A 26284-nucleotide genomic window follows, 5' to 3' on the forward strand; every position below is an offset into this window, starting at 1 on the left:
CAGGCCCAGATTGCTGGCCAAAGCCGTATCAATTGCTCTGGTACCCCCAGGTCCCTTGTCCCTTGAGTTTTTCAGCAAAGCTGGGAGCTCAGAGCATGATGATGTTTCTCACATCTCAGAGCCAGCACTGGCAGCCCCTGCTCCCTGTCACTGCTTGCTCTTCCCACTGTATCCCCTCCCTCATGCTGGGGCAATGCTGGTGTGACTGCGCTGCTGAGGGGACCAGGAACAGCTCTGCACCACAAATAGCTTGTGTGGGTCATGAAGAAATTCTTATTTCGGATTTATTTCCTGCCTGGATTGCTGGGGGACAGACACTTGACATTTGTAGCAGCCCTACTGTGGAGATGAAGATAGAAATGAGCTGTCACTTCAGCATCACCAACATGCAAAAATATATTCATCCAAATGAAGATTGGCACTGTCTATACAGTTAAAGCAAAGCATGTGGCCAAGTATTTGCAGAATCTGGCTTTTCTTTACACAGTAACAAAATATTGTGCAGGGTTTGTTTCTTTTTTTTCTTTACCAATCACCTTCTATGAAAAACTCCATCTGCTAAAAACCACCTACTCTGGTCTACAGCTCTGCAAAGTAAACTTGTGCATGGGCTTTGTGAAACAAAATGCCCACTCAGTGTTGGAGCTGTCTGAAATTAAGCTCTCAGCAAATGGATGCTAATGTTACCCAAAAAAGGAGAAAAACCCAAACCCCACTGCTGAGGAAGCTGGATGATGGGTTTCTTAATGGGGTATTGAGCACTCAGAACTGCTCAACAGGAAAAAAGTTAAGACAATTAAGGCTTTTATGACAGTATCTTCCTTTTAATTGTGGCCTGCTTAATTGGGCAATTCAATTAATCAGAAAGACCTAGGGAACCAAGTTAATCCTAGTGACACTTAATGACATTGGCGGTGGCATAAGGAGGACGGTGATTACAAGAAGTTGGCTGACTGGAGATGCCTTGGTCATGCTTCTGCCCCCATCTTTGAATCTGCTTCTTCCGCCCAGAACTGTTTCACATCCTTCTGTAGCACCTATGTAGATATATGTGTATATGTGTGTGTGTGTGTGTGTGTGTGTGTGTGTGTGTGTACACATACCAGTGTACTGATACTGGACCAGTATCCCTGACTCCTTCACATTTGTGGTCCACAGCTTCCACCACAGCCATGTGAGAGGGTGCGAGCCTGCCCCCGTCGCTCTGCCCAGTTCCCGCGGCTTTCCCAGCAGGACGGCTCTGACGGGGCTGGGGGAGGCAGCTGCTCGGCGCTGCTGTCACAGCCTGGGGGGACAGGAGGCGGGCGGCTGGCTCTGCCCGGAGCGAGGAGGCGAGGCACGGGCAGGCGGGCTGTCCGCAGCCCCCGAGCTCCTCCCGGAGCCGGCACCGGAGAGCTCCGAGCCGGGATCTCCTCCGGCTGCCCCGGCCCCGCCCCGCCGGTGACACCCCCGTGCTCCCGCCCCTCGCTTCCCGCCCCCCGCCGGTGCGGCGCGGGGGGTGCGGCTCCGCTCGGCTCCGCGCGCTTCGGCTCGGCTCGGCTCGGTTCAGTTCATCTCTGCCCCGCTCAGCTCGGTTCGGTTCATCTCGGCTCGGCCAGCCTCGGCTCATCTCGGCTCGGTTCGGTTCATCTCGGCTCGGCCCGGCCCTGCCCGGCCATGGTGGAGCGCTCGGACGAGGCGCCGCTGCTGTTCTGGGCCGAGGGCCCCGCCGTGTCGGCGCCGCCGCCCGCGGCCGAGCCGGGCAGCAGCAGCAGCGGCGGCGGCGGCGGCGGGAGCGGCGGGCGGCGGCTCGGCGGCGGCTGGAGCGCGGCTCCGTGGGACGGCGAGGGGCCGGCGGAGGCGGCGGGGCCGCAGCGGGCCGAGGCGGAGGAGGACCAGATCGTGGCCGTCTTCGTGGTCACCTTCGACCCCCGCACGGGTGAGCGGCGCCGGGGGCGGGCGGGCCGGGGCGCGGGGCCGGGCCTGGGGCTCCCGTTGCCGCTGGACCAAGATGGATGCGGCGGGGACCGGGATTCCCTTGGGGAGCGCTCCCCGCATCCCGCACCCCAGGGACCGCTCCTCCCGCCGCGCTGGGCGGCGTGGCCGGACCCTGGGAGCGGGGCCCGTGAGCATTGCCGAAAACGGAGCACAAGGGGATTTCTTGTGGTCTCCATCCCGCCGAGAAGAAGTTCTGGCGGGAGGAAGGCGCCGCGTCTGGTGCCGCTCGGAGGAGAGGGATGGGTGTTTCTGCACGGCGCAGGGAGTTCGTGCACGGCGCTGGGGCATCCCCTGTGCCCGGCACAGATTTAGGCCGAGCCTCTGCCCAGCGCTGCCTGGAGGGCACCAACCTGTTAGCAGCATCTGGAGAGCATCCTTCTGTCTCCGTGGAGCGGCACAGGCCTGCCCGCAGCTATCGGTGATGGATGGCGTTTGTGGCAGGCGTAAATCCGGCAGGCTCGCAGGGCATGATCACCAGCAGCAGCAGCAGCAGCTCAGCTGCCTATTTCTTGGTGACCAGTGTGTTTTAGAGGTTAGCCCCTGGTGGGATCTCTGGGACTCAGTGCTTTGAAGGAGTGCTGTGATCCAGGAGGGCAGAGGAGAGGGGCAAGGGAATTTATTTTCTACTTCTCACTGCCATATCCATCACTCTCAGTGTTGTTGGACTGTGCTGTTGTATCACTACTGACAGAGGTTATTAATTTCAAACCTGTAAGTCAGCATTTCAGAAATGTCTTAACTTTGATTTCCTTGTCCCAGTGCTCCCACATCATCCACCAAACAGGATGTTAGGACACAGATAGGAAGTTAGCACCTGCCTTGCACCTGTGAACACAGGTACCGCTGTGCAGAGGGGTCTGATGTCCTGAGACACATTGTTGGGTCTTTTGGCTGCCAGGCACCAAACCTGGGGTTCAAAGGCAAGAGAGATTCAGGAGCCCAGGAGTGAGACTGAGCTCCTCTCCTGTAGACCAGCACTGCCTTAGCTGGTCCACAGCAAAAGCACAAGGGACAGGAGTCTGTGAAGCACAGTGAGGTTAGTACTTCAGTGGGAGGGGAAGGTACCTGACATCCTGCTCACAAGAGGGCATTGGTAGTGAAGACTGAATGCCAGTCTTGAACTGAAAATCCTAAGGAAGTAGTGAACAGGACTTAACTGCTGGAGTGATGTGGTGTCAGCAGTGCCCACTGTCAGACAGCATGGCTGCTATGTCCCAAAACACCCAAGGATTTTGAGAAGTTACCCTTTCATACTGCACCAGAGGGAAGTGTCTTCAGTCTAGAGGTCATTCACTCATAAAAATCTGAAATAAGATTGGATGTCATCTTTCCACCTCTTTCGTCTTCCATCTGTCATCTTTCCATCTCTCTTTCCAGGAGATGGAAAATGGAGGTGTTGTTTTTCCTAAGTATCCAAAACATGAAAGAGTCTGGGTGACTGCAGCAACAGCAGGTTGCCTTTCAATCTGACAGCATATGCCTTCTATGAAATGGTGAGATTTTCTTGAGAGCTGGCAGAAAGCTGAGCTTTCTCAGGAGTTTTTCTGAACCAGCTGTTGCTTTGAATGAAGTCCAGGGAAAGTTGGGCAACAGCTCTTCTCACATGTGATGTGCAGTTAATGCTGGGTGTCATCAGCCTTGGAGTAGTCTGGCAAGTCCAGGAAGATCCAGCCTCCTGCTGCTACCCAGCAGGGATGATGGGACTGTGAGCAATACACCAGCAAATGTCAGCTTTACAGCTGGGGAGCAAAGTGCCCTGTGGAGGGTGTGGATATAATGAAGGTGCAGTGGTGGGAACTTGCTAAGGTCAAAAAGAGAATACAGGAATTTCTGGTAAACTACATCAGATAGTGTGAGGGACTTGGGTATGTCTGTAAGGGCAGCTAGTCCTTGTGTATGACTTAAAGGAAATCACCCAGTTAGTGTCTGAGCTGCTTGATCCTGCCCAGGAAAAGCGTGGCAGACCTCCTTTGGCAGCTTGCTGAGGCACAGGAACAGCTGAGTTTCTGGTGGTTATGCCAGGTAGTGTCTGCCCAGCCACAGGCAAGTAGGTGGGCAAGAGAGGTTTTACTGTAGAAGCATGAAGTGGTGACCATGCTAATAAAGAATGTAACAACTTCCCTCCAAAATTTAGAAGGGCTTGAAGCAGAGGAGCTTAGTGTACAGCAGTAGCATGTGATGAGTTTCCAAAGGTAGGTTATGGGGTTGCCAGGTCACTGTTACAGTTCCAGTGTCCCTGTGACTGTCAGTGCTCATGTGAGTGACTGACACAGGAGCCAGAGGCAGCTTCTGAATCGGTGCTGTCCTCACCTGCAGCTTGGTGAACCCTGTGGCACTTTTCGAGAAGGAGTTTGAAGGGTCGGTGAGTAATAGAGACAAGGAGGGAAGAGAGGGAGGTGATGTGTTTTGCACCAGTGAACATGCAAATATTCTGTTTTTCTGTCCCACATTTCTTCCGTGCAGGAAACTGAGCCAGTGTGTTTAGGTTACACTTTTTGCTTCTCCTGTCCCGGCAGAACATGGTAGCACTGCACAGCAGGGGACCCTAAAGCCCTCAGCAAACATCTAATAGTGAGGAGTGACAGGTGATGACCCCAAATGCTGGTGCCAATATCTTTGTGAGGATGTGAAAATCCAGTGGGAAGGAAATACAAGGGAAAGAGGAAGAACATCCTTAACTTTGCACACTAGAAAATGAGTGCTGGTTCAGACCTGACCTGAAGGTGGGAGATAGCTTCCAGGAGATCAGATCTGCAGGTCTGACTCTCAGCAGAGTCACCAGTCTGCTCTCTAATGCTGGGTGACTCTCACTTGGAAAGTTTCCTGAATGCACGAGAGCTGCTTTCTCCGTGGGGAAGGGCAGCGCTTCCTGTTTTTCTACAACATTGTTCCCTCCTCCCTGCTCTGGTTTCTCGGGCAGACTGGCAGTCCTGTTGCATTTGGGTGAAGTCTCTCCTTTGTTTGCTCTCCTGTTTGGCCAGACTGACTTTCCTACTTTTTAATCTCGGCGTTTGTTCTCCGACTGCCACGTCGCTCATGTGCTCATAGGGCAGGGTGGCGTGAGGAACAGCCAGGAGCACAGCTGCAGGTTGCTCCCAGATCCCAGAAAAAAAAAATAGTTGCGTGATAGGTGAGCTGGTTTTGAGGTCACATGCAGGGTAAAGATCTGCTTCAAGGGTATCCTTTCCTTTATTGCTGCTAGAGAACGAGCATTGTTTGAGCAATGTCTGCTTTAACAGCTCTGCAGCAGATGTGACACCTGACAGGATTTGTGACTGAGCTGAGCAAAGCCCATCTTCCTTTGCTCTTGCTGGCACTCTCACCTACTGATCTATGAATCTACAGGTCATGACCAATCAGGGATGCTTAAAAGCACATCTGGCCTTAACCACAATTTCATGGTTATGAGGCAACAGTCTCAAGAGTTGACTTCCTCACGCTTTCAAGGAAGGTTCTTGCACCTTTAAAAAGCGAAGCAAACAGGCTCACACAAGCCCCAAACAACAAAAGCCACCATCTATATATAATCTGCAGCCCTCCAGGGGAGGCTGCTATGATGTCAGTGGCTCTCTCTGCCAGCCTTTCACACGCCTCAGAGGCCGGGCTGGGCACAGCAGAGCTCTGTGCTCCCGCCTGTCACTGCACAGGGCTGCGCTCGGGGTCACGAGGCTGCTGCTGCTCCAGCTCTGCAGGAGAGCTCTGCTTGGGCACTGCCAGTGGGCTCCTGGATGCACAGCTCCTCCTGTTGCCATGCCTAATGCTGCTGGGTTTTTTGAAGTCCTTGCCAGGCAGGGCTGGGGGAGGTCTACTGAATACAGCATCTATGTGAGAAGAAAAATAGCCTATTTAAATGTCAGTAGCTAAGCCCTATTCCTGTGCAGGCATATACTTGTGCAGTATGAGTAATGAGACAAAAGACAGGCTTCAGAAATGAGGCCTCAGATTTAAATATCTCCAAGTCTTGGCTGAGTGTAAGGCCCCTCCAAATGTGCGCTGTCTGTGCAAGCACTGCTGGAATGCTCACCCCAAAGGGCAGGGAAAGGAGTGAACCAGTAGGAAACACCTTTGTGCTGCACCTGCCATTGCATTATCCTGAAGGATTTTGGTTTGTTTGCCTTGCTTTTAAAACTAAGCCACATGACTTCAAATGCTGTGGGCAGACTGACAGAAAGCAGAAACTCAGTGGGGAAATCTGGAGCACATCTCAGTGCAGTGGCAATGTCCAGGTGAGCAGGCTGGGCTCTGAAGTGCTGTCACAGGAAAGTGTAAGAAGTCACCCCTTTTTAGGTCCGTGGTAAACTTGTTGAACTTCATTTCTTTAGGGACATTTTATAACTTCTCTGATATAATCTGTTCCAGGATCAGGCTCCTCAGGTGGCCTTTTCCCCTGAACAACTGCATGCTTTCTGGCTGGGTTGGCAGGTGACAGATGTTTGCTGATCTTGATCTAGCTTGTAATTTATGCATCTTTTTGTTGGTTATTCTAGCATGCACAAACACATTGCAGTACTTGGATCACCCTAGCCCCTATATAAAGCTTCAGGTAACTCCTATCCTAAAGAAAATAGGAGAGACTTCAGGGGTAAGAAGTGATGACTTGGATGATGCCTTAGGGGTTTCTCTTTGACCAGGCCTGCCAAGCACAGGCAAAGAACAATACTGGTGCTACTGTGAGCTATCCCAGAAACTCATCCTAAAGAGCAACAGTCTGTCCCTTGGTTCTTTCTTATGGGATGGATGCTTGTGTAGACCAAAGCTTATCCACCATCAGGTAAAATTGGAGATGCTGTAATTAAGCTTATCATGGATAGATGTTCGGTTTATCTCGGCTGTTTGAGGGGCCTGAAAGGCCCGGGGGTGGCCTTGAGCAGCCCGCGTATCGAAGGACGAGAAGAGGCTTCAGTTCTTCTTTCTGGTTTTATGTTTATTAATTGTTTATCTAAAAAATGTTCTTTCAGCCTAACAAAGATCCGCTCAGCAGTCAGCCATGGGCACACTGTCCCGTCCCACGGACCGCCACGTATCTTTATACCCCTAGTTACGTATACAATATTTATCATTTTTCCCCAATACCATCTATTCTTATAACTCGGTGTACTCTTAGTAACAACCAATCCAAAGGTGCCACCGTGGCCAAAGAAGATGGAGGAGAGGAGGAAGAAGAAGGAGGGCAGGACACACCCCAATTCCTCCATCTTGCTCCTCTAAACCCCCCTGTACATAAATCCTAAACCCTGTTTCTTACCCTCTAATTAGCTAATCTTTCCACCCTTCACCCCGGTGAGGCCCTCTTATCTTCATAAAGGTGTCGTCTCCCGTGTAGGGTCAAAGTCCTGCCACCAGACACTTCTGGCAACATTCCAGGACTCCCGGGCCCCCCAAGGGTGGTCTCGGGGGCCCGGCATCCCAGGGCTCAAATCCTGAGATCCCACAGATAGATCCACAAAATAGCACTAGCTTCAGAAGTGGCCCCAAATATCCTGCAGTGTCTGTGTGTTGTGCTACAAGTAACATTTGCAAGAGATGTCATGTACTGTCTGTGACAATTCAGGAGATCAGGCATTGTGTTAGGGCACTGTTTCAGGTGTCCCAGGGTTAGAAAAGCAACAACTTGCTGTTGATGATGTGTGCATTTTAGAAAGGGGTACTGTATTCAAGCTTACCCAAATTCATTTGCTTCTCTGCAGGCAACATGGTGGAATGGTGTTTACCCCAAGATATAGATTTGGAAGGTGTGGAATTCAAATCCATGGCAAGTGGGTCCCACAAAATCCAGTCAGATTTCATGTGAGTACATGTGAGCTATGTTACTTCTTCCTTTCTTAGCTGTGCATCTACGCCACCAGCTCTTAATTCAGAACATGCAAGAAAAATACCTTCTAGGAAGCTAGGGTCCTGCAGAAACTGGCTTGCTAAGCTGTTCCTGCCTTGCCAAAGATACTTTTCAGACACTTTCAGTACCATGTTAAGTACCAGCTAGCTGCAGGGATCTGCTGTATGTCTGCTTTGCCTGTGTAGGCCAACTTCTCACTGGTATGCAAATTTTAATGTGTTCTGGGCAAATTATCTGCGCTGCCACTATTGAGACTGTCAGCAGAGGCCTAGAGTGAAGGGCAAGGAATGGCAGAACTGAAATGGGAAGGATTTTGCAGGAAGAGGACTTAGAAAAATGTTCTTAACTTTGACAGGGCTTTTGGTTCCTTTAAATGTTGTTATAAACAGGTCTCACTTTCTTCTTTGCTAGTTCCTTCAGTGGAAACACGTAAGAGAGGAATTTTCTGCATTCTGCTAACCCAATGTTGCAATGCAGCAATGTTTTGCAATGAACTGCAGTGTCACAATTCCTTTTGGTCAGGAATAACAGTTACTTTCTTAAAGGCATGTGAACTGAACTCTTGCAGTCTGATAATTACAGTGTGCTTCAACGTGCTGGCACCCCATATATGACCAAGTAGCTGTAATGTACTCAGACCTGCATTCACTGCAGGCTTCTTCCTTGGAGGAAGAGCTCTGCACTGACTGAATCATGCATTCTGTTGGTCTTCCTTCCAAGTTACTGATTTATTTTATATTTACTGGCCTGTGATGTGGCTGGTAGGGGCTTTAGTGGGAGCTCCTGGGAACTCCTGCCTTAAATATTTTGTCTTGCTACTCAGAAGACTGGGGCATCCAAGGCCTGTCCACAGCCCTTCAGTTAGCAGGGTGGGATTTCAGGGAGCTCCTTACACAAGAAATATTCCCAAATCAGCAGTTTTAGCCTTCAGTTACCTTTCTTCTTCTTCTTTTTCTTCCCTCTTTGTAACACTAACCCTTCTGTCAAACCTTTGTCTGCAGTTATTTCAGGAAGGGGCTCTGTTTTGGCCTGGCCTGCTTTGCCAACATGCCTGTGGAGAGTGAGTTGGAGCGTGGTGCCCGCATGAAGTCCGTGGGCATCCTCTCCCCTTCCTACACGCTGCTCTATAGGTACATGCACTTCCTGGAGAACCAGGTCAGGTAAGTTCCCTTGGGAATGAGCCTGGCCCTTCCCCACCTGGGAGAGGCAATGCTCCTTCTATGGAGAGCAGTTTTAGGCAAGTGAGAATTCATTGACAATGCTCTGCTGTGGTTTCCTTGACTGGGTATTTCTCCAGAAAATATTACAGGTTCACAGTGTGAAGGAGACAAGGAACTGATTAGCAGCAGTTTGTTCCTTCCTTAACAGGCTAGTCAAATGTCACCCAAACCCTGGTTATTGTAGGCAGACATAAGTGTCACAGGGAGAGTTGAGAGAACAAGAAGTTCCCCTTTTCTCCTTCTGAAAACAATTTTACTAGAGGTTTACAAAAGGCTTCTAATTGTGTAATGATGCTGCTGGCTAGCTGTGTGCTTCAGTTGTGTTGAGTGGATCTAGCAGCAAAAATGGTGATGGTAGAAAACTGTTCCTACCTGAGTGTATTTCAAACAGGATCAGTGCTATGCCTGTGTCAGAGTGTGTGTGCGTGTGTTCTCTGGCTGCACTGAGAGCTGGTAGTCCTGGTGTTTCTTCAGTTCATCTGGATGAATCTGTGCAGCTGAGGCACCCAGGATCCCTTTTAGCTGGGAGAGCAGATGTTTGCTGGGAGCAAGGCACTAAACAAATAGTCTGGAGATACTACAGATCTCCCCTTTTTTTGTTTCTTTTCCAGACACCAGCTGGAAATGCCAGGGCACTACTCCCATCTAGAGGCATTCTATGATGACAAGAAAGGAGTTCTCCCTGATAGCAAGGGCACCCCCAGCTCTCAGCAACCTGTCCACTGGCTGCCTTCCATCCACAGATACATGTACCCAGAGATGAAGGTGAGGCAGGTGCCTGAGGCCTGCAGGAACGGGCAGAGGGCTGCTGCTCCTTGCTGGTGCCTCACACTCCTTTATGTAAGCAGTCACTCCCGCGCTTTGTAGGCTGCTTAGATAAGATTTTGTTACTTGGACCGTTGCAAGCTGTGTGCTGGTCTTGCTCCCACATTTAGACTTAGCATCTGTGCATGTGTCCCTGCTTCACCTCTAAGCTGTTTTCTTCCCTTTCGCTCCACCTGCAGATCACACACCCTGCTGGCTGTATGTCTCAGTTCATCAAATTCTTCGGTGAGCAGATCCTTGTCCTCTGGAAGTTTGCCCTGCTGCGCAAACGCATACTGATATTTTCACCACCCCCAGTTGGAGTTGTCTGCTACAGAGGTATGTTTCCAGGGACACTGCAGAGCTCTGATCTAGTAGGCTGAAGCATTGCAGAAATTGCCTGTGAGTACTGAGGGGACAGACGTCATGCAGGTCTTCAGAATCCATTGTGACCATGCCTCGTGAAACCACGGCTCAGGCTGAATTTACACGTTTCCTACCAAATGTTTTTCTTCAGGCCTTGTGAGTAAGGACACATCTGGCACTGTCAAACTCAGTTCCTGTCAGCACAGGACAATAAGAGCACTGACTGAATGTGTGGATTCCAGAATGTGGGATTCCTATGGGAGAACTGATTATTTCCTATGCAAAACAAGATGTCATCACTTGAGAAGTTCTGGTATTCAAGGGCATTTCAGAGCTCTGACCATTGTTTTCCTAGAGGCCTGTGGGAGAAGTGGGCAATTGGGGTTGAGAGTGCCTTGAGGGAAACCAAAACCATCTCAGGATGTACTTCTCTTGTCCACAGTGTATTGCTGCTGTTGCCTTGCAAATGTTTCCCTGCCTGGTCTTGGAGGAACTGTCCCAGAGTCCAAACCATTCTTCTATGTGAATGTAGCAGACATAGAAATGCTGGAGACAGAAGTATCATACGTGGCCTGTAAGTATGATGGATTAGGCATGATGTTTTTAGCTTCAGGCTGCAAAATGTCTTGAGACACCAGACTGTGGAATAGAACTGATGAGAAATAGGTTGTGCATGGAATGACTAACTATGCAAGCAGGAGAGAACAGTTGGTCTGCTGGGAAAGCAACATGCTGCTCTGAAAATCTTCTCTGGTTTTGGCAGGTACAACAGAAAAGATCTTTGAGCAGAAACGGGATCTCTATGATGTCTACGTGGACAACCAGAATGTGAAGACGCATCACGAACATCTGCAACCACTCCTGAAAATTAACAATGCTGACAAGGAGAAGTACCGACGGCTCAATGACCAAAGGTAATCACAGGGTGCTCCTGACAGGAGATGTGGAATAAAGAGGACACTGCTCCTTACTTTCCTCCTTGTAGTATTTTCAAAATATCAATATCAATAACTACTGGTTCAGCTCATCTCTTGAAGATTCTGGTTGTCTCATAAAGCTTTGAGGCTCACAGTAGGTATGTGCAATTAACTTGTCTCCCTTCTCTCAGGCAGATGTTAATGTATTCTCAAGAAGTGGGTGAGGATTGCAGCTCCTGTGAAGAGGACCTTTTTATCTTGTGAGTGGCTACCTCTAATAGTTGGACACTGCTAGTTTTAGGGAGCCTCTTGCACTGATTTTGTGCAAAAAACCAGACTGGCTCTTCTTCTTCAGATCACCTTCCTTTCATTTTGAGAAGCCAAACTGTAGCATCCCCCAGGGTTGCTTATGTGCCAGAAGGGAGAGGTGAATTTTAAAAACACAGAGATGTAAGAATGCCCTCACAAACATAAGCACTACTGCCAGAACATTTGACTCTGGAAAGGACAGTGTTCATGGAAAGTAGGCACTGTAACATACTGGGGGTTGGTACAGTGTGATCAGACCTGCATGTGAAGGATTGGCCCACTGATGTGGCTGACTTCATACCTGGCAAGCAGAGGAACCAGAACTGGGTGTAGAGTGGGAGGTACAGAATTAGATAAAAACCACATGCCTACCACCTCTGAAGCCCTGCTGTGCCTGTTGCTACTCACACTCTGCAGCAGGTGAGATGTAATGGGATGAAACTGTGTGAAGAGCTGTGGGGGCAGAGCTCTGATTGTTGAGCTTCACAGGTGTAGCCAGAGCTCTTTCTGAATAGCTTTTCATGTTCCTAGGAAAGCATCAGGTAAGAAGTAGCTCTCATTGGTGTGTTCTGCACCAGCAATGGAGAATTTATTTACCCACTGGCTTAGCAGATGGGTGACAACCCTGCTTCCTCCTTTGCATTAGGGGAGCTGTAGGTGTGATGTACCTGCTTGGTGACCACAGATCACTCTCTAGCTGATAACGTGGCACCTTCTGAGGGAAATGCCACCCACAGACGGGAGCACCACTGTCAATTAACAGTTCCTGCTTTATCTTTGTTTATTCTGGGTCACCATAGAGAGAATGGGAAAGCACTACAGCACCCCCTAACGAGGTAGGATCTGTGGCTAGAAGGGGTTCAGTGCAGTTCTGGGCCTCTGCTGCCTTTTTGGTGAATACACTGCCTTTTTGGAGAGTGTGTGCAATCCCTTTCTCTGACTTTCCCCTGCAGGTTTTTCATGGAGCAGAACAACCGCATATTCCAGACGCTGCTGGAGGTGTCAGCCAGCCAGGACAAGACCCTGACAGCTGAGCACGCACGGGGCATGGGCCTGGACCCCCAGGGGGATCGCAGCTTCCTCATGGACCTCCTGGAAGTGTATGGCATCGATGTCATGCTAGTCATTGACAACCCCTGCTGCACTTAAACCAAGGGCAAGAGACATGGGGAGCAAAGATCACTTTTTAAAGACTACTGGACATTGCTTAGGAGGATCACTGGAACTCACCACAGCCACAGTTATTAAATAACTTTATATGGAGAGTATTTATAATTTTAAAACAAAATGTGATTTTATTTTCTCACACTCGACTTCCCAGTGAGTACTTGCTCTAAGGTTCCTTTTGGTTTTGTCTCCCTTTCCCTTTCATTTGTGATTGTTTTGTCTAGCTAGGACCAGTGGCACCTTTGCACCAAACCTCACTGTTGCCAGTGATAGCTAGGTTTTGGCCTAGCCTGGATACCTGAGGGCTGAAGACTTCAGGAAAGCACTTTGTTTGATGACAACCAATGTGAAATGCTATAGCTGAGCTTTCAGACTTGGCTGGAAAATCCTCCTATCAACTCCCACTTGGGGACTGAAGAGGGCCTTAGCACAAGCTGTTAATGGCCCAATCTCATAAACAGCTCCTACCAAGTTTATTGGTGGGGACAGTTAAACCAATGATAAGAACAGAACCAGGACTCCTTTAAACATTCCTCACCCAACTTTAAGGTGAATTGGAGCCAAGCCACCTTTCCTTGTAAACGTCAGAAGCAAGTTTGGGACTGGGGATGCTACAGGATCTTCTGACTTTGCTTACTGGAGCAGCAGTTTCACTTCCAGCACCTGAGGTGCTCTAAACTGGTAGAGACTGCACCTACCTTCTCACAGATGGAGAAGAGCACCTCTCTCCTCAGTCCATCCCACCACCACCTTTGGCTTTTAGTTGCATCCCACCTGCTGCTTTGGTTTAAAATCTTCAAACCAGCAAGATGGTCTCCATTTAACAGGGACCAACACCACTGAGCCACTTTGCAGTCACTTTGTTGTCCAGCCTCAGCTTGGATGGTGCTGGGCTGGAGGGGGTAGAATAAGAATGCTTTAAACACTGTCACTAGCCCTTCCTTTGTAGCTGATGGGACTTGTTGCTCCTTTGCTTTAACACTGTCTGCTAATCCTCCTTTTGTTGAGCCTTCAGCACTGCCTGCTGCTATCCCTGGTTTTCTGTGTGAGACAGAGAACAGACCTTCCAGCTGGAACAACTGAAGTTTGCAGGAGGTTCCCTTGGAGTTTGGTATTCTTACCTGGCACAGCTGCTAGGAGTGATGTTTAAAACCAAGTCTATCTCTTTTTCTGGGCAGAGCTGTAGAACCAGATGAAACAGATGTTTTCTCATGCTGTTGAAAGAACAGGATTCAGTTCCTGAAGGACTAGTCATTACCTCCAAGAAGGCTATCCCAGTAAAGTGGAACCCCTTTGTCATACAAAATCCAAGAATGCTGCTGTGGGTTCCATGTGTGACATACAGCTTTGCTCCAAATCCTTCAGCCAGTAGCAATATCAGCTTTAAGCTGACTGTTCTTCCTGAACTGTGGCTATAGCTGATTAGTTGCTGCTTCTATCATTACAGATTTCAGCACCCTTGGAGGGCTTTCTGTGCACTGTAGGAATGCAAACTGTATCTGATGTATCCATTTGTCCCAGCATTTTATGGGATGAGACAGAGCCCGAAGCACTCTAAAGCAGGCAAGCACCTTTTTGAAACAGGTGAAGCAAATGTTCTCCAAGCACACCCTCTGTGCATTGTCTTCCTCTGGAAAGGAGGAGGCAGTTGTTCCTGCAATTTGCCTGTCTCTGAGCAGTCACTCCCCTACTGCTTTTTCAGGGCTTTGGGATGTTTTTGTAAAGAAAAAAAACATGCTGTTGCTCATACTAACAATTGCTCACAACAACTGTAACATCCTTAGAAGGCTGGGGAAAAAAACGGAGAAAGAGGTAAAACAGCTGAGTATCATTTAATGGAAATAGCAGTCTCTTTTCCTTAAGAAATGGCTTTGTTTTTAAATTGACACCTGAGGTATAAAAGTGGCCCACAACCTCCACACTTTTTTTCTCTAACTTCCACTTCAGTTTTAACATGCTGCCTGCAGTGATGGTCCCTGAGGAAGTACAGCTGAGCTGCCCTTGTATGGCTGTCACTTCTTCAGACATCAAAAGAAAACCAGAACTGAAACTAGTCACAAGCAATTCTCCTCTCACTTTCTTGAAGGTTTGCTACACAGTTTAGCTGTAATCAGTTGTTAATGACTTTCTATTTTCTTTGTCAGTAGTTCTTTTGCTAAACTAAACAGAAACAAACCTTTGATTTAATTTTGAAATGTTACAGTCACTGCAGTCAGAGGCTTTCTAACACTCTGCATTAGAGCAGTGTTGTTTACAAACTGTTGGAAGATGAGGTCTACTAGATTGCACTGACATAGTCCACTGAGCAGAAGCTCCTGAAATTCCTATTTGACTTTTACTAAACCTCTGCTTTCAAGAAATCATGTCCTCAGTTGTTAGCAGTAGTATGGGTGCAGACGCATCAGAGCAGATTGCTGCAGCAGCATCTATGTGCTACATCCAGTTAGATGGCTGCAGCCTATCTTGTTCTTCCTTGTAATTTTGTTCTTCCTTGTAATTGTGCTTCTCTATCAAGGCTCTCTTGGCAGGCAACTGCTACAAAAGTCAGGAAGTTGTCCAACAGAAGACAGAACAAGAAGACTTTTCTCTCCTAACCCTTTCCTTATTTGATTAGCTGCAAAAGTGCTTTCACCTGCACTTCTTTTCTAAAAGGTAGTGCTTTTAGTTTTGTCACATGGAAGGTTCTTGAGAAGTGGGTAATGGGTACATAATAGAAACAAACTTATAGCTTGGGACATGAAGGACTGTTCTGTGGAACCAGTTTAACTGAGTCTTATCTCTCCAGAAGATACCATAATTCATGGTAAAACAGTTAAGTACAGATACTCAAAATCTCCTCCTGGGCACTCAGTGCTTTGTTTCATAGTAGCAGCTGGGAGACATCTGCTGGGTATGTTTTGAATCAAAAGAGGGAGGAAAATGTGGCGTAAGACAGGATATTACTGATTTATCTTCTCCCTTTGCCTTTACAGTGGTGCCTTCAGTTTCTTGGGTGTAAAGCCTCTGGTCAGTTGCTGTGATCAGAGCCCAGGTTTGAACGGTGGGTACAGTAACCAGGGCTGTGCTGTGCCCCTGTGTATTCTCCAAAACTCAAATTGTTGGGTAACAGTGCAGGTTCTCAGCTTGTACTTGCTTGACTTGAACCAGGAGAACAAGAGCTTCCTAACTACATCTTAACTCAAGCTGCACTAGAAATGCATAATCAAGCAATGAATTATTACTGCTTGTACTGCATTGGAGGGTAAAGCTTATGAGAGACAAATCTCAGTTTTCAAGCTGAACAAGCAACACCATGCCAGACATTTAAATCATCCAAAAGTCTTCTCACTGCAAGGTTATTCCAAGCTGCATAGAGCCAATAAAGAACTATAATGGATACTAGGACAAAGGCACTTTATGGAATCAGGATTCAGATTTGTCTTACAGACATGCCACTACCTTTTTTTCTAGCATGCATGAGGTACTTACTGCAGTGATCTTGCAGCCAGTGGTCACCACTGTCACAGGATCTGAGCTTGCCTGTTCACCATCCTTTTGGGCAAAAGAAAGTTCCATCACCTTTTGCAGAGGAAATAGCTCTCTGCACAGGTTATTGAGTAAAGCAGGGTTATGGTGACAGCCCATTTTAACATCTGTCAAAGTTAATGAGCAAAAGGCTGGGAGTAGCTGTGGCCCTCCTGGCCACAGACTGCAAGGGACAGGCAAGCTTTGCTCAGGGAGGTGGAAAGACAGTGGCTCCTGGAATAGCAGGGCAAGAGCACTCTATCCTAAAGCAGAATTCTAGGTAAAAAGGATGCACACTAACCCTTACTCTCATCCTAGTCATTACTTCTGAGTTGGTTGCTGTCATCTTCCCACCTTCCCACCACCAGTGGTGTAGTGATTATGAGAAAGGACAACAAAAATGTCTTGTACAAGGGACTGGAATGTATTGACTTAACAGTGTGATCTGTCTAAAACTGAGGGTACTAAATGCCTATGAACCAGGATTTTAGATCTTGGTTAATGCAACATGTCATTCAAATGGGAATGTTTAAATGTGGTCAAAATAAACAGGTGCCTTGAGCTGGTCCATCATTAGATTGTCATCCCTCCTTTTCTTTATCTTACAGTATTTTAAGCCCTTCCAGAATGGATTGTAAGTTGAAGCCAGGATAAGTGTTTTCTTGAGTGAGACCTACTCCTCCTTCCTGTCTTGGAGTTTATACAAAGGAAGATTTTTGTGTTGCTGTCAGACAGACATGAGAACTGAGTCCTCAACACTTTAGATAGTGGGTTCAGCCCCTGCCTATTTTATGTCATGTCTGTCTCACACCTCCCTTCTGAACATTGCAATTCAGAGGTCTAGAATTACCCTGTACTGAAAGAACTCTGAGCTGCAGAGGAAGGAGAAAAACTACTGGAATGGTATTTGTACAAGCTACTCAACTTATGCTGATATGAATATTTAAATACCAGCCTGTGTCTCAGATCATCCTTGGTACTTCAGCATCAGAACAGCATCAGCAATACCAATTCTGAAGGGATCTCTTGGTTACCCTCAAGCAAGGAATCACATTGCAATGGAAGCTATGGAAGAGAACGAGTGATTTCCGTGTAAAATGGTACAGATGAACAAGGAGCCAGTTCTCACCATCTCACCCCTTGCAGCAGGCTGGGTGTAATTCTAACAGCTCTGATGTTGTTTGCATCTTGCAGATGTGTGGTTGCTCCCATAGGCCTGTGGCTCTGTAGAGAAACTGCTTACTAAAAACATGGGTATTTTTTAATACTATTAAAGCTTACCTTTTTGAAATGGCTGTTGCCTTGTCTTTCCTGCCACTGGAGAAAAAACACATTGCTGATTTTATTACAGAAACATCAACTTGAGGGAAAACTGCAATGGTGAGAACTGCCCTTGACTCTGAATGAGCCAGGGGCTGCAGAGCCATGTCCCAGGTGTCTCTGTGGCAAGCAAAAAGAGCAAAGCACAACCACCATGTTCCTTGGAGAGTGACCCAGGGCTGCACTGAGCACCTTCATTACTGCAAACCAAGAGACAGCACAAACCAGGTCTGATCACCAGCATAACTATGAAAAGGAACTAGCAGGCTTCTATTCCCTTCAGTCTCAGTCAAGAGTTACAGAACAGCTAGGGCTGGAAGGGACTTTAAAGGTCACCCAGTTTAGCTAATTTGTGTCTCTGCAGTGTAGTCCAGGGAAGAACATTCAGCTTGGTTTCAGCATCCTGCAGAAACCCAACCCTGCTTCCTCTTTCAAGGCATTTTTCCTTTAAGGTGTCTCTAGCAGAGGATGCTGTTGGAGCACAGGCTGCCAGGATTCAGTCCTTGGCAGAGCTGCTGGAAGCCAACTCACTTAGGTCTGTATTTTCATAACAGGACAGAGTCAACAACTGAACTTAGACTAGACCACAGCATAACATATTGACCACAGACAATCACATCAGAAAAATAAGGACAATTTTCTTCAAGGCAGAATCATGTGAATTTCTCAGTTAGAATAAGGGCAAAGATAAGCTTGCCTAAGTCAGTAATACTTTCTTTCAGCAATTAAAACAAAGCTAGAAACAAAAGCTCATAAAAGCAACAAAACCAATTATAGTACTGAGGCTCAAGTGGATGCGTATGGAGTAGTGAGCACTGTTTACATTAGAGAAGAGCAATCAGCCACAATAAATAATAAACTTTATTTGGATATCCTTGCTGGCATCTACTACTGCAGGAATAAAAGGAATATTTACAAAAAAAAAAAAAAAAGAGACTCACTCAGCTTGTTAAAGAGTCTTTCCAAAAGTACTTCATACAGCTTTGGGTCAATGATGTTTTCCAATTTGCTTCTGTACAATATACCTAAATTGGTCAAAGGAATACATTTCTACTATGGAATTACTGGAACTCTGTGCTGTTGAATCTGGCAAGATGAAAAAATTAACAAATATATTATCAAGATACATATGGGAATTTTTAAACTTGCTCCAAAGCTTTGTATCACCATCCTCCAGTTTATTCTGTGGCACAGTCAATAACCAACCATCTATTTTAATGTGGCAATTCCAATGTTTGATAGAATTCCTTAGCATTATTCCCCCCAAATATTTTTTTTCCCCAGGACCCCAGGTTTTGCAAGATTTTTACATGGGTAAAGTAAACCTAAACTCTTAGAACACAAGGACAAGTATACTTAAATTTTACTTTAATATACAATTGCATTACAGCAGTAGCATCTGGCACACAGCACTCAGCCTGTAGTGCTGTAAATGATGTAAATGATGACTTCTTAGAGGAAGGGGAAGAAAAGATGCCATCAAGTTAACATGCATTTTTCAGAATTTTCATTTGCATTTTTAACCCCTTTGAGACCAGTCAAGTCATACACTTCCAATGGAAGTACCTTGCACATAAAAATAGCCAAAAGGCTTATTAGTCTAGTGGGGTTAATCAGGTTGGTTAGGTCTCATGTGCCTTGAAGAGACAGCCTGGTGAACACTGGCCCCTGTGCCATGAGTTGTCAGTGTACCACTGCTTGCAGCAGCTGCTCTCTGATTTTGGGGTCACAGAAGAAGCGGAGTTTGCGGGGCAGGAGCTTCACCTCCACAGGCATCGCTTCATACTCCTCATTATCAATGCCAAAGGATCCCTCAGTGCCCTGTGTGCAGTGAGTTAAACACCAAGTGTTACTTCAGTAATGCTGATTTTACTAATAAAACACAGCTGCATACTTAGCTCAGTCTCAACCAAGATGACCCCCTGCCTCTGCCTTCCAGCCCATTTTCTCTCCACAACACAGGGAGACCTATCCTTCACCACACAGAATGTATTAAGAGTCTGGTGCATGAGATGTTACCTCACTTAGTTACTAATTGGTGATAATTAAACACTAGGAAGCTCTAATGACCCACATTGTTTATACTGAAGGATTCTTTTCTATTGGAACTACAATTATGTGCACTTGGATCTTGGGTCTGCCAGTGGTGACATAAACTAATCTGCAGTAATGCCTGTTAAGTAACTTCTATTAAATCCATGTTACAAACCCCTTTCAGCTTTGTTTTACTATATTGATCTGAAACATGAGATGCAAAGTAATTTACTGGCCAGGAATTACTCAGCAGTAGAAATTTCTCAAGTGTTTAATGCTGATAAAGTCACCATGTGATTAAAACCATTCATCAAAATGGCAGGCTGACTACCTAAAAACAACTTCAGTGACTGCTTTGTGTGCCCTTGACTCACAGGAGGGCTGTGGGTACTCAAACCAACCCCAAGGGAACTGGGACACCAGAGCAGCACAGACATGGGGAACAGTAGAAGTTCTGGCAGTCAGAGGTACCGCAAAGCAGTTCACTTCCATCAACATGAACTGGTGAGAGTCATCTAGGCTGCTTCAGTTCCTTCACTGGAGCTGGGCCATGAAGTCAAACACTGCTCTGTACCATGCACCCATGTTCTGAAGATCTTAGCAGCAGCTGCAGTATGAACAGCTCATTTCATACCACAACCCTCACTTATGGCCCAGCTGTACTTAGCCCAGCACTGCAGAATATTCTTTCAGAATCACAAATTTGCCATGATCTGAATTCAGTGGAAGCATTAAGATGTTGGTTAATCACGACATCATAATTCATGATTTTTATTTGGTAGCAACAGATTTTTTTACCTTTCAACAAATTCTTTATCCCTTAATGTGGAATTATTTTGCCAAATGATAGATCACTTGAAAACAGAAATTGTCTATGAGATTGATTTAATGTCCTTGAAAAAACAAGAAACTCTCATCCCAGAGCTGCAATAACAGCTCAGAGGCAGGAAAAGACTAATCTAAATTACACAAGCAGGCACAGCTTTGTATTCTTTCTCAGCTTCATCATTTCAAAGTTTTGAGGCACTTCCTAATACTGATCTCAGTTCCCCTGCCCTGTCTCACCCTCCTTTGTCTCAAATATTTATGTTCTTCTCTACAGCACAATGCCTTCTAGGGTAAAATGTACCCATCTTCAATGCTAAAGAGAAGATGAGCTGCCCATCACAGCATTACAGAATGTTTGAACCAACAGAGGATCATCTGATCCAACCTCCCTGTTCAAGCAGGGTCATCCCAGAGCACATTGCACAGGATTGTGTCCAGATGATTCTTAAGTACCTCCAGTGAGGGAGACTCCACAACCTCTCTGTGCAGTCTGTTCCAGTGCCTGGTTATCTGCACAGTAAAGAAGCTCTTCCTAATGTTCAGGTGGAACTTCCCACTTGTATGCAATAAACTCAAGTAAGAGACTCTTTAACCATCATGACTGTCTTCATAAAAGATCTGCCACTACTTCTTGGCAGAACAAAGCTCCCCCAGCAGGTTTACAGACTACTTGGGGAATTTCAGTATGCCTGTCCTAGCAAGGGACTCATGGCTGCACTGTGGAACTTTGTGTCTCACCTGCAGTGTAATCAATCTCCCAGATTTAGAGTAGGGATTTCCCAAAGTGCAGCATCAACAGGTAGAGGAAACAAAGTGAAAGAGTTTTTCAGCTCTCCCAGCTTCTCACCTCTGGAAGTTGCAAGATGCATCTGCTGGCTTGGATGCACTGACTCCCTTCAGGGCACATGTGTGGGTCATGCATCTTTTGACTTCTGTTCAAACCAAAAGAGAGGTAAGGTAAGGACATGCTTCTCTCACAAACAGCTTTCTTCAGGGATGGCATTTTGTTGTGGTACATCACTAAGCATCTGGTAAACTTAGAGTTATATACACAAATACTTGTGGGTTTAACTGTGAAAAAGTAGAAGAGTCCTTCCCTCGTCTGCTGCAGTCAATGCATATCATAATGCACCAACAGCTTCCGACCAGCTTCTGCTCTGAGGCTCACTAAGTATATTTGAACACTGAGCAGTTTTGTGCTCTTCACTTCCATGCTGAATTATGCACTTCCTGCAGTGACTACCATCTCCTCATAGCTCATGCAACTAAACTTACCAGCAACCTTAAAAATCTAAGCCAAAAATATAGTAATTTAATGCTTCAATGTAATTATAATTCTATCTAAAACAAAACACCCCCATTTTTCATCTCAAAACCAATCAGCATGACATTTTTTATCAGCTGCTTCTGTTATCACTCATGAAGAAACCCTCAATTTTATCCATTCCAAACAACATATCCAGTTTTGACAGTTTCTCTCTTCTAGTACCTGTGAGATTCTTATTTATGTACTGTACTTAGGTAAGTGCTGCTTCCTTTCCCACTTCTGCTGATGTCAAAAGGGACCACATGGAATGCAGTTTCCTGCCTTGGAAAGGTGGTGTTGCAAGTGCCACGTGGTCTATTTCAAGGCTTCGGCTGCTGTCCTGTCACTGTCTCAGCTGTTAGAGACAGTGAGCTGTGACTCCTTGTCCCCACAAGTGCTGCTGCAGAGCGAGCACCAGCTCTGGGCTGTGCTGACCTTCCTCTGGCCTCCTGACTGACCACACAGGAACCTTTTGACTGACCACTGGCAAAGGACACACTGCACCCCAGGCAGCAACCTCTGAGTCTGGGCCCCTCTCCAGACAGACAGCAACACACAAATAGCAGAGAGAGCAACACAGAATAACAGTGCTAATACACCACAACTCTCAAGCATGGTGGAATTATTACAGATATTTCTCTGACAGGCAATGCCTGCTGTCCCCAAATTTCCATCTCTAGGCTGATATGAAAGAAGGGTGTATTTTAATATAGCCTAGGAAAAGAACTCACAAAAGCATGTCAGAATCTCCCTGTACACCAAGTCTTCTAGGCCCCAAGGAAGGCAGTTCCTCTAAAATCACAGAAAATCCCAGAGAAGGATCATGAGAGAGAAGGCTGAAACAGGAGATGAAAATCAAAGACAAAGGAAGAAAAACTAAGGAAAGGGCAGGGAAGGACAGAAGCAATATTAACTGTGGAAAGTTTGGTTTTAATCAAATATGTATACACTGAAAGATTGATGAGTGACTGTGAGGGAATTAAACATCCTCCAGCAATATAAATTATAAATCATTGATGGCATGCAATACTGTCAGTTTATACAGTGCTGTACAAACAAGCAGCAAGATTTCTCACTTGAAGTTTAACCTGCTTGGAGTTTATCATACAAGGTCCTAGATACATACAAGGCATACTCTGGTGAACAAGCAGATTTTTTTGGCCAGTGAAGGCACATGAAGCTCTATAGAGATGTAATTATGGGGTCAAGGTAAAGTCAAAAGAGCCAAGACATGGAATTCAAGATCATTCAAAGGAGAACACTGGTAGAAGCAAATAAGACAATCACCTGCAGTGATTGCCTCTCTAGTGGCCCAGCAGAAAAAAACCCATAATCCATTTCCTTTAGACTCTGCTCCTCACTCAAGACCAGACAGGAATGTGAAATAGATACAAGATCAGATGTCTAAAAGCAAGTTTCCACTGATTGTTGCATCCCACTCTATGCTGAACCACAAAAATACAGGCAGAGAGAGAACCACAACATCTACTGCACATAACACACTACTGGAATGACATTTTCATATCCAGAAGCTGCTAATGTTAAATGAGTCAGAGTAAGCCCTCTAACAAAAAACTCCAGTTTTATGCACTGTGGATGATAACTGCAATTGTGCTCTCGAGTGACAGCTCTCCATGCTTTCACATATAGAATGTAAACTGGCTACCAGGATGTGGATTACAGATGCCACACTTTCCATGCCGGCTCTCATTCTCCGCAGCACTCCTTAGTAAGCACTCCACTGTAAACAACTCTTCTTCTCCCACCTTATTTAAACATCTATGGCTGCTGTGGATGCTCTTGTTCACACAGCCAGAGGACACTTTTATACACCTGGGATGACCTCCTCCTTTCTTGGAAATCCAACAGCAGCTGCCCTCCAGCACACTGATGTATCCCCACACCTCCCCAGACACACAAACTGCCTGAGCCTCCATGGCACTCTCCTGCCAGATGTGTGGTGACCCATCAGCTCTCATCAGCTCATGTCAGTGTCCTCTCCAATATAAAAACCCCTTGTTATCTGCACTGATAAGCTATTTCCCCTAAAAACCTTTTTCAACCCCATAAATTCTGGTATTTAAACTATGCAATAAAAGAGAAGAAAAAAGAAAGAGCTGTTTCACACGTTTCCAAAGACAAACCCTGTTGCTGCTAGGCAATGGGGGGCCTGTGATAATGGGCTTAACTCAACTCCAGCTGGCAAAGGCACAGTGGGACCTCTGAACACCCTGATTCTGCCTTGAAAAAACAGGGCACCTTTTGTCTGCTCTGACTCCTCTCTGTACAACTAACCATCCTCTCCCACTGCTCCCCACACCTCTCTTTGTCTTTCTTTGTTACCTACAGGCTTTTGGGCACTATTTAATCAAAAGAGCTTGTTTCTCTGAACTTTGCTTGAACAGCTCAAAGCTTTCAGTACTGCCTCTAATTAGCTCTCAACAGCAGGGCTGTGGTAATGCCCCTCAGAGGCTTTTTCTGCATGACACTGTAACTGCAGTCAGAAATGAGCCACACTCCTGCAGGGAGCATGTCCAGTCAACACAGGAGGTATTATTTACACTGGGAATACACTTGAATATGCCTCCCTCAAGTCACACAAGCTCATCTACTTTTTTCTGCCAGCAAAGTGTTTGAGAACCCAGAATAACATCTCCTTTATGAGACCAGATTCCTCTTTCTTCTAACAGGAAAACTGCCTCCTCCTTTCCCTCTGTAGCCTTCAAAGCAAACAAATCAGTCCCAGGCAACCACAGTCCACATGCTCATGCAATTTGAAAGCAGCTGCAGGTGGTAACCTGACTTACAGTGTATGCATGGGTCAGAAGATTCTATTCCTAGGGAGGCTCAAATAAGGGGCCTGAGTTGCCATTAGTATCATAAACAATTATCTCGCAGGAATTATTAGCGTGATGACAAGCAGGTAAAACTGCACTGAAATGCACCCTCTGATTTCACTAGAGGGAGCTCGAAGACTGAGAAAACAGCAAATGAAAAGGTAACATGGAGAGGAGCTCCCCTGGATTCAGCAGGAAAATCTGTTGCTGGGAAAACCTGCACTGAAGATGCAATGTATTTGTGAGTGGGACTGTAAAAAGGAGCTTGAAAAGGCAGCCCTGATTTGCTTTTTGTAAGAGCAGGAGGAACAAGCACACTACAAGACATCATCACAAGTACAAAGGCAGCAGTAACATTCCCTTTCTCCACACACTGCTTCTTAATACCTGCAGCCTTTTTTATTCCACATACAAGCAGGACCAGTATATTTGCTTAAAGTCCCTGTTTACATTCTCATCTTCCAAAGTTCTTCCAGCTCAGACCTAATTTCTCACAAGAGCTATTGAGGCAAGGAAGCTTTTCTTCGAGGAGGGCCTGTCTAATCACATTCAAGAATTCCCAGGCACCAGGTACAAACAAATGTGGGTCAGCTCTGTGACCCACCTCTCAATCCACTGAGTAGCTAGGGCTAAAAGATTCTGAACCAAGTCTGCACAGCTGCCTACAAAACTAAGGAGAGTAATATCCAAGCAGTAATGACTTACAGCAACAGGGGAGAAGATGAAAGCTATAGCAAACTCAGAAGCTAGGAAGAACTCTAGGTTCTGAATACTCCAGGTTCTGGAGTTCTGCCTTGTTTACAGAAACAGAAGATGAGTAAGAATTTTAAAGAATCAAAGTGCTAGTCCCTGTGAACAGTACTGACTGGTGTGCTTTGCAGTCCTCTGCTTCTGAATTTTGCAGCACAGTATGAGAGAAAACTAGCACACTTTTCAGAGACCCTGCCCCCTTTTTGCAGCCTTGCCATACTCACCCTCTGTGAACAAACTCCCCTTTGCTGACACACTCTGCCTCGATGCAAATGTCCATGAAGTCCTTAGTGCGCTGTGCAAAAAAGGATTCAGGAATCAAGCAGTGAACATCTCAAAGTGCCACACCCATGATACTGCAATATGTTCACACAATGGCCACTCCTTTGTCCCCCAAAAGGAGGCAGAAGATGCATTTCTGCATTTCATGCTTTATTCAAATCTCAAGTTGAGATTTGAATTAGAAATTACAGACTGTATTTTCCCATTAATGAATATTCAATAAATACCACAAGAAGCAAAATAATGAGTCACACGTTTGGCTTCTTGTTACATTTAAAGACAATAGCAGACCTCTTAGGCTCTTAATTTCTATTCAATGGGTCTTTCATGAATTTAAGCAACAGTATAATGATAAAACATTTGGCCACCAAATACCACAGTGAGAGGATTTTAAACAATACAAATTAGAAACCAAAGTGTCCTTGGTAACAATCCTCTAAACTTCTTACTTAGCTTTCCCATTCACAGCCTGCCCTTATACTGAGTATACAGTAGAGCTTTTTTCAGGAAAGCAATTTTGATTAAAATAAAACTTTTTTTTTAAATGCATTTTAATATTTTTTCCTGGAAAAAGTCATAGAGTGCAGATGCAATAAAAATGACAGAAGTAAAAACAAATGCATGTATTTATTCAGCTTGGTTTATTCCTGTGCTGTTCTGCAGAGGCACTGCCTGAGCTGCACCTGTATGGCTTTATCAGCTTCCCTCCAGTGGGGCAGCCTCTGCATGAGTCTGAGGTGAGACACAGAGACAGGAGTGGCTGGCAGCCGCCAGCAGACATGGCATGCCTTGGTATTGATTCCAGAGAGCTGCTGGGCAGCTTTGAGGAC

General features: G+C 46.2%; 3 protein-coding genes across 8 annotated transcripts in view; 1 reads left to right on the forward strand and 2 right to left on the reverse strand.

The window, feature by feature from the left end:
- Window positions 1-2480, reverse strand: part of WEE2 (WEE2 oocyte meiosis inhibiting kinase) — a 21630-nt gene extending 19150 nt beyond the window's left edge. The window contains exon 1 of the mRNA XM_074539096.1: window positions 2328-2480. The gene's annotated coding sequence lies outside the window, so the exon portion shown is untranslated. The remainder of the gene's footprint in view (window positions 1-2327) is intronic.
- DENND11 (DENN domain containing 11) lies at window positions 1355-17392 on the forward strand. 5 transcript variants are annotated; one of them, XR_001332367.3, is made up of 11 exons: window positions 1367-1918; window positions 7665-7764; window positions 8812-8970; window positions 9642-9795; window positions 10035-10173; window positions 10643-10774; window positions 10964-11114; window positions 11309-11377; window positions 12380-15245; window positions 15566-15633; window positions 16706-17392. XR_001332367.3 is itself a non-coding variant. In XM_005482872.4 (9 exons), the coding sequence occupies exons 1-9, from the start codon at window positions 1657-1659 to the stop codon at window positions 12573-12575; spliced, it is 1362 nt and encodes a 453-aa protein (XP_005482929.1). In that variant the 5' UTR covers window positions 1367-1656; the 3' UTR covers window positions 12576-17392. The 5 variants fall into 5 exon arrangements, 1 of the variants encoding a protein (XP_005482929.1); XR_001332366.3 differs by having other exon boundaries at window positions 12380-15633; XR_001332365.3 differs by having other exon boundaries at window positions 15566-17392.
- The window catches only part of AGK (acylglycerol kinase), a 42531-nt gene continuing 28626 nt past the window's right edge, over window positions 12380-26284 (reverse strand). Inside the window, exons 13-15 of one of the 2 annotated variants that reach the window (XM_005482773.4) lie at window positions 25397-25467; window positions 21127-21211; window positions 12380-19238 (exon numbers count right to left, since the gene is read on the reverse strand). In XM_005482773.4, the coding sequence (XP_005482830.1) occupies window positions 19101-19238; window positions 21127-21211; window positions 25397-25467 (294 nt within the window). In that variant the 3' untranslated portion in view covers window positions 12380-19100. Of the gene's footprint in view, window positions 19239-21017; window positions 21212-25396; window positions 25468-26284 lie in introns of both variants that reach the window. The other variant, XR_012579933.1, reaches the window with a different exon arrangement.

This window comes from Zonotrichia albicollis, chromosome 4 (genome assembly GCF_047830755.1).
Source record: "Zonotrichia albicollis isolate bZonAlb1 chromosome 4, bZonAlb1.hap1, whole genome shotgun sequence".
Classification (NCBI taxonomy): Eukaryota; Metazoa; Chordata; class Aves; order Passeriformes; family Passerellidae; genus Zonotrichia; species Zonotrichia albicollis.

What these genes read in the sequence shown, in the direction of transcription:
- DENND11 (XM_005482872.4), top strand. Translation starts at nt 1,657, where the DNA reads ATGGTGGAGCGCTCGGACGAGGCGCCGCTGCTGTTCTGGGCCGAGGGC. An exon ending in AAAATCCAGTCAGATTTCAT is followed by an intron (nt 7,765 to 8,811) that starts GTGAGTACATGT and finishes CTTTGTCTGCAG; the next exon opens with TTATTTCAGGAAGGGGCTCT. An exon ending in TGGAGTTGTCTGCTACAGAG is followed by an intron (nt 10,174 to 10,642) that starts GTATGTTTCCAG and finishes TCTTGTCCACAG; the next exon opens with TGTATTGCTGCTGTTGCCTT.